General features: G+C 36.3%; 1 protein-coding gene across 3 annotated transcripts; it reads left to right on the top strand.

Annotated features, from left to right (window-relative positions):
• Positions 2,241–8,957, top strand: LOC109830669 (pentatricopeptide repeat-containing protein At4g21065-like). 3 transcript variants are annotated; one of them, XM_020398009.1, is made up of 4 exons: positions 2,241–3,557; positions 4,795–5,932; positions 8,063–8,121; positions 8,689–8,957. In XM_020398009.1, the coding sequence occupies exons 1-2, from the start codon at positions 2,562–2,564 to the stop codon at positions 5,620–5,622; spliced, it is 1,824 nt and encodes a 607-aa protein (XP_020253598.1). In that variant the 5' UTR covers positions 2,241–2,561; the 3' UTR covers positions 5,623–5,932; positions 8,063–8,121; positions 8,689–8,957. The 3 variants fall into 3 exon arrangements, with proteins under 3 accessions (XP_020253598.1, XP_020253597.1, XP_020253599.1); XM_020398008.1 differs by lacking the exon at positions 8,689–8,957 and having other exon boundaries at positions 8,063–8,615; XM_020398010.1 differs by lacking the exons at positions 8,063–8,121; positions 8,689–8,957 and adding an exon at positions 6,102–6,212.

Genomic DNA, 9,501 nt, shown 5'->3' with positions numbered 1-9,501 from the left:
TCTCTTCAATCATATTAACTTTGTTGGATCCATTTCCTTTAGGACCTGAAGGAAGTTGGATTCTCTTCAATCATATTAACTTTGTTGGATCCATTTCCTTTAGGAGCAGGTTTGGCCGGTTCCTTCTTGATTCTCTTCAATCATATTAACTTTGTTGGATCCATTTCCTTTAGGAGCAGGTTTGGCCGGTTCCTTCTTTCGAAAGAAACAGTTGGGAGTCAGGTGGTTGGTTCTAGAACAGACATAGCAGAACTTTCCATTAGACTTATGACTAGAAGGATTGGGATTGGATTTGGATGAAGATTTGTTGAAGGATTGATGTTTTTTCTTGAATTTCTTCCCTTTGGGTTTGAAATTCCTAGATTTAGGCTTATCCTCTACAAGTTCACTTTATCTTTCATTTTGGTCTTGGTTTTGGAATATTACCTATGCTGGTCTTCAATACGAATAGTCTTAAGGGCTTCAGTTAAGGTTAAATCTCCTTGCGTGTGTCGGAGATCTCCAGCAAATCTAGACCAGGAGGGAGAGAGTTTATCAATCAAACATGAAACTTTATAATCATCAGTAAAAGTGTTTCCTTTTGATTGGAGGTGACGGAGAAAATCTTGGAATTTATGAATTTGTTCATTAATGGGTTTGTCATCAATCGTCATGAAGTTATTAAAGGAGGAGGAAGTGAAACGCAGAATTCCGGCATCATCATAGCCATATTCTGCTTCAAGAGCATTTCATAGGTCTTTAGCACTTTTGAAGTCATAAAATATATCATAGAGGTTGTTTGCAAGTACACTAAGAATCCTACGGCAACAATGATAGTTGATTTCTTCTAGTTTCTTAGAGCTAGAAAAGGAGCTAGCACCAGAACCAGAAGTGGAAGGAGAGGGTTCACGTTGAGGACCATAAACATGAGAGTTGGAGGGTTGAGATCCACTGGATGAAGACTCGGGAGTCTCTATGGTAGATAGAAGACCTAAGGTGGTGAGCCAGTATTTCATCTGATTAGCCCACCGTTTATAGTTAACACCGGTGAACTTCTCAGGTTTGACACTCTTGGAATGATCAGAGTTAACCATAAGTCCAATTTGAGTTTACTAGTCTAGGTATTTGGAACCTGATTGAAAGAATGGTTTTGTCAATACTACTCGATACCAAGGAGTATAACTTGGATTAACAATTGAAAAGAATATTAAAATTCTAATGTAGTAAACAATTAGACAATAAATGATTTTAAATTAATTTCTAGTTAAAAGGCAACTAACAAACAAAAGTAATTAACTAATTAGAGCAATATTATATATTTCTTTTTATGTGAACAGTAAAAATATTTTTTTTATGAACAGTAACCTTTTTTAAAAATAAAATAACAGCTAATTAATACTATTACTAGATAATGAAAGCAATTAAATTAAATGAACAGTAATGAACACTACTTTTTTCGAATTAACAATTAAAGGCAATTAATTTAGAACAAGTTATTTCATATTTAAATTAACAGTAATAAAAATCCCAATCTTCTAGATTGCTGTTACAAACCAAAATATTAGTATATAGTCCGAAAATAAAAGGTCAAAAAATCAGGCTTGAAGGGAGCAGTCGTAATTTCACTGCTCTAGAAGATTGAGGACCCGTCTATCGCCTTGACGCAGTCGATCCTCTCTCCCCTAGCGGTAAAAACCCCCGGTTCGACCAGCCTCCGTAGTCGGGCGAGAGTAGCAGAGCTTAAGCTCAGACGAAGAACGTTGCCCACAAGAAAAATAGTTAAACATTAGCCAATAAAAATTTTAGAAGGAGAGAGCTCGGTTTTGAGATGAAAGAGAAGAGGTTTTTTTGTGTGTTTTTCAGAGGATGAGAGAAGTGAGGAGTTTGAGGCCTTCGTAGGTGTTGCTCATCCCGGCGGGGCGCTGCGAGGCACGCGCATGCGCGCTTGTGTGTTATGCAAAGCCCACGAAACCCAAAACACTATTTGAAGCTCAATAAAGAGTGAACCAATATAAACCATTAAACTTCATATCATCTTCCAACGTGGAACTATTCACAAAGGCAAAATAACATTTTTCATGAACAATACATCCAACAAATACTACCCAAAAATGAAGCGAAATATTTATTTAATTTTACGCTAAGTGTATAATTTAACATTTGAATGGATTAGAGGAAACATTGGATTTTAAAACCAAGCTGGGAACTGAAATCGAGTTCTTCAGAAAGCATACGAGCTATCACGCTCGAGAGGCGACTTTTCCAAAATCTGCAAACTAGCGCGAAACTTAATCGACCACAAAAAACACCAATTATCACGTCGCAAACTCCGAAGTAAAGGGAAATAAAAAATCGGACCCTGAAGAACCAATCTGCAGTGAGATTCACGGGACGAAATCTACGGAGGTGTAATTTTTAGTTTTCTATTTTTGTTTAGTGTTCATTTGGTTCTCCAATGGAGATGAAAATTTTCACCCCGTGAGATAAAGAGTTTAAGCTGCGAGTAACTACTTAAAACAACAGGACTCCTATTTGGCGCGACTAATACATTTTGTTTCTTGCTTCGAAAAATTTTAAACCAAATGATCCGTCGCTATTCAGCCAACCCCCGCAAGCTTCTCAACAAAATCCCAAAGCAACCACTCTCTTCTTCTCCCAAGCAGCACTCGGAGCAAGAAGACACTCTCATAACCTCCCTCCTCCAAAAATGCCCAAACATGACAACTCTCCGCCAAATCCATGCCCACTTCCTAAAGTGCCCCTCCCCATCTTCCCATTATGCCCTCTCCAAGATCCTCGCCTTCGCCGCCCTCTCTCCCTCTGGCGATATCGCTTATGCCCGCCGCGTGTTCGATCAAATTCCCCACCCGAACATCTTCACTTGGAATTCCTTAATCAGAGGCTGTTCTCTAATCCAAACCCCAACAAAAGAACCCATTTCAATTTATAAGCATTTGGTCAATTCGTGCTTCCCGAGCCCGAACACATTCACCATTGCCTTTGTTCTCAAGGCCTGTTCGATTGTTATGGCCTTCTTCGAGGGACGGCAGATTCATTCCCATGCTTGTAAGTATGGTTTGGACTCCAGCCCTTTTGTTCAGACTGGATTGCTCTCATTTTATGCAAAATGTGAGGAGATTTCGATGGCTAAGTTGGTGTTTGATGAAATTACTGATAGGAATTTGATTGTTTGGAGCGCGATGATTAGCGGATATGCGAGGATTGGGATGGTTAATGAGGCATTGGGAATGTTTAGGGAGATGCAAGAGGTGGGGATTAGCCCGGATGAGGTTACGATGGTTAGTGTTATATCGGCTTGTGCAAAGGTGGGAGCTTTGGATTTGGGGAAGTGGGTTCATGCTTTTATTGATAGGAAGGGGATTAGAATTGATATGGAGCTGAGCACTGCACTTATTGATATGTATGCTAAGTGCGGGCTAATAGAGAAGGCGAGAGAGGTGTTTGATGAGATGGAAGTAAGGGATACGATGGCTTGGAGCTCAATGGTTGTTGGATTGGCAATTCATGGGCTTGTGAAAGATGCTCTGGAGCTCTTTTCAAGGATGTTGCAGATGAAGGTATTGGATTGAAAAACAGCAATTATCATTCTTGTCGTAATGAATATCACCTTAACTAATTGTTAGTGCGTGACTACTGACTATTAGACCTTATATACATAAGTAACTCAAACAAGGCAAGGTCTAATTTATCATATCTTCTGTAGTCAGAATAAAATATCTTCTTTAAACTTTTATTCTGTTAATATATCTAATAATATATTTAGCAAGGTTGTGGAAACCAAAAAGCAGAGTTAAGCGGCAGTGTGCCACTTAGGCTTTTTGGGGCTTCGGCAGAAAAAAGTGCCAAATCGTTTTTACTTCTAAATAAAAGCCATAGTTCAAAAAATCCAGAAAAATAACCTGAAAACTATGAAACAAGCAAAAATTGGATGATTTTTTTTTCTACAAATGCATATGTGATGATTTGGAGAGATCTAAGCATGTAGATATATAGCATTACTACGCTTCAATCATGCAACATTAACAAAATACTATAAACATTGTGATAAACTAACATATAGTGTCCTATGTACATCAAACAGGCAATATGTTGATGACTTAAAATTATTAAAGTAAAAGCTTTTCGCCATCGCTTTTGGGCTGTTTTGGGGTTTGTGGCTGCTTTTGGGCCTCTTTGTTTCCAGTTTCTTTTCAGTGGGCTTTTTCGAGTGAAAAGCGGCTAAGGGTCCAACATGCTTCAGCAGTCGCTAAGCCTCTTAAGTGCCGCTTTTTTGCTTCTTTTTACAACACTGTTCAGTTATTGATATGATTTCTCGTGCAATATTGCACTTCAATTCTTTTTTCACACCTTAAGTACATTATTGTATAGCATATAGTTTTCTTCCATGACTGACTAGGGTAGGTGCATTTTTTGGAGTAATGCGGACAAGATACACAGAATTTATTAACTACAGAACATAACTACAAAATATACATGAAAGGAGTGGGGAGAAGAGGGAAAAGTACAGCAAGAGGAGGCAAAGAGTAAATATTAGAGGGTAGCAGCACTTACGTAAATTGTGCATGTCGTTCAATATTTTAGCCAATTGAATGTTTGAACTGATCTTAGCAACATCTTATTGTGGTAGTTTTGATGAGTTTAACAGGCCATATACAGATGATAGCTTCATAATAATCAAATAGTAGTAAGATCTAATACTCACCCCTAATGCAAATGAAGAATTAAATTTACACCTTTTAAACTTTTTTGTTGTTGTTTTTGAAGTTGTAAAAATTCTCTTTTAACATTTTTCAGGTGAAGCCTAACCATGTGACATTCATTGGCATTCTCTCAGCCTGTGCTCACAGTGGATTAGTGAGTGAAGGCCGAAGGCTTTGGTCAACGATGCGAGAGTTAGGCATTGAACCAATGATGGAACATTACGGGTGCATAGTCGATCTATTATGCCGAACAGGTCATTTTGAAGAAGCTTACACTTTTGTCAATAACATGCCTATTTTTCCTAATTCAATAATATGGAGGACACTTCTTGTGGGATGCAAGAACAGTAGGAGTCATGATAAAGCTGAGATCATAGCCAAGCATCTTCTTGAGCTAGAACCTCTCAATGCAGAGAATTATGTGCTCCTTTCTAATGTGTATGCTTCAGGCTCTCAATGGGAGAAGGTGAGTGGCATGAGAAAAAAGATGAAAGATAATGAGGTTAAAGTTGTCCCAGGGCTGAGTTCTATTGAGATTGATGGCTATGTCCATGAGTTTGCTGTGGGTGATGAATCACACCCAGAGATGAAGGAGATAAGGAAGATACTAAGGGATATTTCTGAGAGAGTTCAACGCACTGGTCATCAGCCATGGACTTTATCAGTCCTTCATGATGTGGATCAAGAAGAAAAAGAGAATGCACTTTGTGAACACAGTGAGAGGCTGGCAATTGCTTTTGGCATGTTGAAAACTAAGGCGCCAGTGGTGATTCGAGTGGTGAAAAACTTAAGGGCTTGTGTGGACTGCCATGAGGTTACAAAAATCATAAGCAAACTATATGGAAGGGAGATAATTGTCAGGGATCGTGTCCGTTTTCATCGGTTTGTTGAAGGAACTTGTAGTTGCAATGATTTTTGGTGATTATTTGTATAGCAAGATCATTTTCTTGATGCCATGTAAGTGGTGTGCACTCATATTAAGTCTTCTGAAGATGGCTAGGCATATGGAAACCATATGGGAGATCCCTGGAAAGATGTGGAATGGCTCCCATGTTGTGTTCTTGTTTTCAAGGATATAAACAGATGAACGTTGACAAATAGGCATCTCCAGCATTCATGCTAAACTCCAGAAATCTTCAATAAGGGAGAAAAGGGTCTATCATTGACATTAAACTCTTGCTCGTGTTCCACAACCTTATTTTTGGAGAAACTGTTTTGAATGACAATTGAAGGTAAATGTATTATTTATAAATCATGGTTTATACTATGATAGTAGTTGTATGATTGTTATCTCATGACTCGTGAGCTATTTCATAGAATAGTAAAAAGACTTGCTTGTATTTCCTCATAATAAAAATTTCCTTGATAGCTGAGAAGCTCAACCTAATTTTTTTTTTACAGATATAAATAATTTCAGGTTCCTTTAAGATGAAAGCTTTAAGGCGGTTTCATTGACGTCTGAGATTACCTAGAAGGACCACTCAAGACCTTATCAAACTGGAAAAATTCTTTGTCAACCATTATGCATCATATTAGTCTCCGAAGGACCACTCAAGACCTTATCAAACTGGAAAAATTCTTTGTCAACCATTATGCATCATATTAGTCTCCGTTCCCAGAGTTTAATAAAAAGTTGGTTTGATTTGTGTTACTGGAGCATTTACATAGTTTATATTTCCATTCCTATCTGTGTCAAGAAGGGTAAAGCAAAAATAAATTGACGGTATCTTGCATGTATACTACTTTGCTTATCTACCCTGTATAAATGCAACTTGGAATTTAATTCTGGAGTGAAAATATTGCATTTATATATCAATAGTCAAATGCCTTCCTTCCTGGCCTCCAAGTTCAGCTAAGCTCAACCTCAGTCTGCTTTCTTTCCTCTACCATTTATGGATTTTTCTAAAGATTTGTGCACTTGATGGTCTGTTTGTAATTTAATATCATTTGCCTTCGGTATATACCATTTATCGTAGGTATAGTGCTTTAATAACCCAGTTGCCGTAGAAAACAGCTCTATGACACCCCCACGTAACTATGCATCCAACTGTCGCTTTGGCTGTCTAGTGAACACCCACTGAGTGTCCAAGGTTTTGCTTGTACCATAGCCTTTCCATTAAGGGGTTAAAAGGTTAACATTCTTTTTCCTTGAAATGATGCTTGGCAACCGGTACACGAGCCATCGTAAAAGCATGACATGACATCTCAGTGTTAAAAAAACACCATACATACCATGCAATGAGAGGATAAAGACGCAAGACTAAGAATTCATATGACATAGAAGCATCTCACAATTTTACAAGGGTTAGAGTACCTTAGAAGACATTTTTGTGCATGAGTGTATTTGGGAATATTTTTTCAAAAACCTAGTCTCAGTTTATTGACTATCAAAAAATTATTAATATCTTCTTTCTGTTGAACCACTCAAAATTAACAAGGTAGTATCCTGATCATTCATAGTTTCATTTTAGAATTTGGCCAATGACAAAATAATTCTTGTATTGCCTATTACCTAATGATTTTACAGACACATGAATACACATATTGTGTCTGGCAGGTGTTTAATGCATGTGTCATATATGAGCACACATTAGTAAACCCAATAGGTGCGTCATAAATTCTCATTGTATGTTGTTGGATTGTTATCTCAACTACATGTCATTTAAAGATTTTTTTCCCCCTTGATTGTCAAAATCCTTACATATGGTCTCATGGTTGTCTACAAAAGTTTAATTTCAAAGTAATTTGCATTGCTTCCACAGTTCTAACTTAGAGCCTTGTTTCTTAGTTGTACTCTTCTCTCTTTTACCATCCTTCGTTTTGAACAATATTGTCCTGACCTTCAAGTAATCAAAGTGGTTGCTAATCAGTATTCTTGGCCATGAACTACAAGTATAAATTCCTATGGACCTTCAAGTAATCAAAGTGGTTGCTAATCAGTATTCTTGGCCATGAACTACAAGTATAAATTCCTATGGCTTCATTGATAGAAAATCTCATGTGATATATGTGTATCCATGTTATCCGACTCTTTTTGTTTCCATCGAACATAAGGTTAGACTTCTGGCAAATGGAAAAGCATTTGTTCTGATCCCAAAATAAACTTTAGTAGTTACCTGTATTTGTTATTTCTGAGCATGTTGCAAGTGTTTTGATATTTATGCTACCTCCCGTGATGGTTATCTTTTGCGATTTACATGCACAGAGTTCTAGCTCTATTTATAATATTCACATGATAAAATTAACTTTTTAAGTTTTTACTGCATTATGGGAAGTTTTCTTCGCATGTTAGGTGCTTGCTATTCATTACCTTCGTTGTTATAACACCCATGACATTTTAATAAGAAATCACTTTCTTGCAGATCTTAATGCTGTTTGCCTTCGTTTCTTACCGATCTGAAGATCAGCGGGCTTATGAAAGGTATTTTTATGAAGTTTCTCTTCTATAAATTTCATTATATAAAATCAATAATGAGTGGCAGTTCAAAAGATATGAAATGTAGAAAAATGATAGGAAAGGAAAATTAAAGGATACACAAGCATATTTTCGAATGTTTTCTCCATGTAATATCACTCTTGTACAACATAAGCTTGTTTTCGAAGGATTCCTGTTGATGCTCACAAAATATTATCTGTATCCAGAGCATTTCTATTGGTGCTTCTTGCTAATAATGATCATTCTCATAGATATTATTCTACATTTCAAGTTTGTATATGTGATCAGCCATCATAGTTGCTTCTTGCTTTCTTGTTCTGACCTTCCATCTTTTATGAATGCAAGGTCATAGAACACCCCTTGTATTTGAGAATAGAATATGTTACTAAGTGAAGTATGTAACCATCTTGATTTCAACAACCTTGTTCATAGAATTGTTCGAAATATAATGGAATATCATGGAATCACTTTCTGCTTTCTGTGTTTATCTTACCTTACCCATAGACATCTTATATTACTGATATCCTCGATATGCTCAAATTGTATTATTAGGACCTCTAATTCGCATCAGGACCATCATCATCATTACAGACCTCCCTAATAAATGGTATATCTGGATGGAGCATCAAAGTCAAGTAGGTCCATGAAGACTGACCAAAATTTATTGCTGCCTATGATCTTAACATCGACCCTTTGACTTGATGGACGATACTCATCTAACTCTTTAAATTATGGATCTGATATTGATCGTTTTGAGATTTCAGAATGTGTAGATGAATAAAGTCTATTTAGTGTTACTTCATATAATATGAGTAATATTTCTACTTAGGGGGTGTTAGTCAATTGGGACATTTTCATGCAAAATGGGATAATTGTTAAAGTGGAATAATATTTCGCTAGTGGGATATTTTAGTGGGATAACTAGGAACAATTTTGTGAAGCAGGATATTTTGATAAAATAACGTGGGATAAATTTTTATAATCATGAAGTATATATTTATGCATTTTGAAGATATAAATACTATTTATGTATTTTAAACTTACTATTATTAATTGATAATTGCTTACAAGAATGTTCGTTACTATTAAATAACTTTTGGTTAGACTATAAGATATTGACAATTATTATTATGATGATGGTCTAATGATGGTGATAACCATAATAGGAAATAAGTAAAGAAAAAAAATAAAAAATAACAAAATAAATACGAGTTCTAGTTTTTTACCACATAGTTCCAAGCTAAAACTTGGAATAATTTGAGAGACTAGAACTCTCATTTTTGTATAGAAAAATAAAAAAAGTGGGATAATTTTGTACAATTATCCCAATTCTAGTTTTGTTAAAGTTCTGCTTGACTAACACTG

This window comes from Asparagus officinalis, chromosome 2, assembly GCF_001876935.1.
Source record: "Asparagus officinalis chromosome 2, Aspof.V1, whole genome shotgun sequence".
NCBI classification, from domain to species: Eukaryota; Viridiplantae; Streptophyta; class Magnoliopsida; order Asparagales; family Asparagaceae; genus Asparagus; species Asparagus officinalis.
The sequence above is the reverse complement of the archived record's forward strand: the minus strand, read 5'-3'. Positions and strand labels throughout refer to the sequence as shown.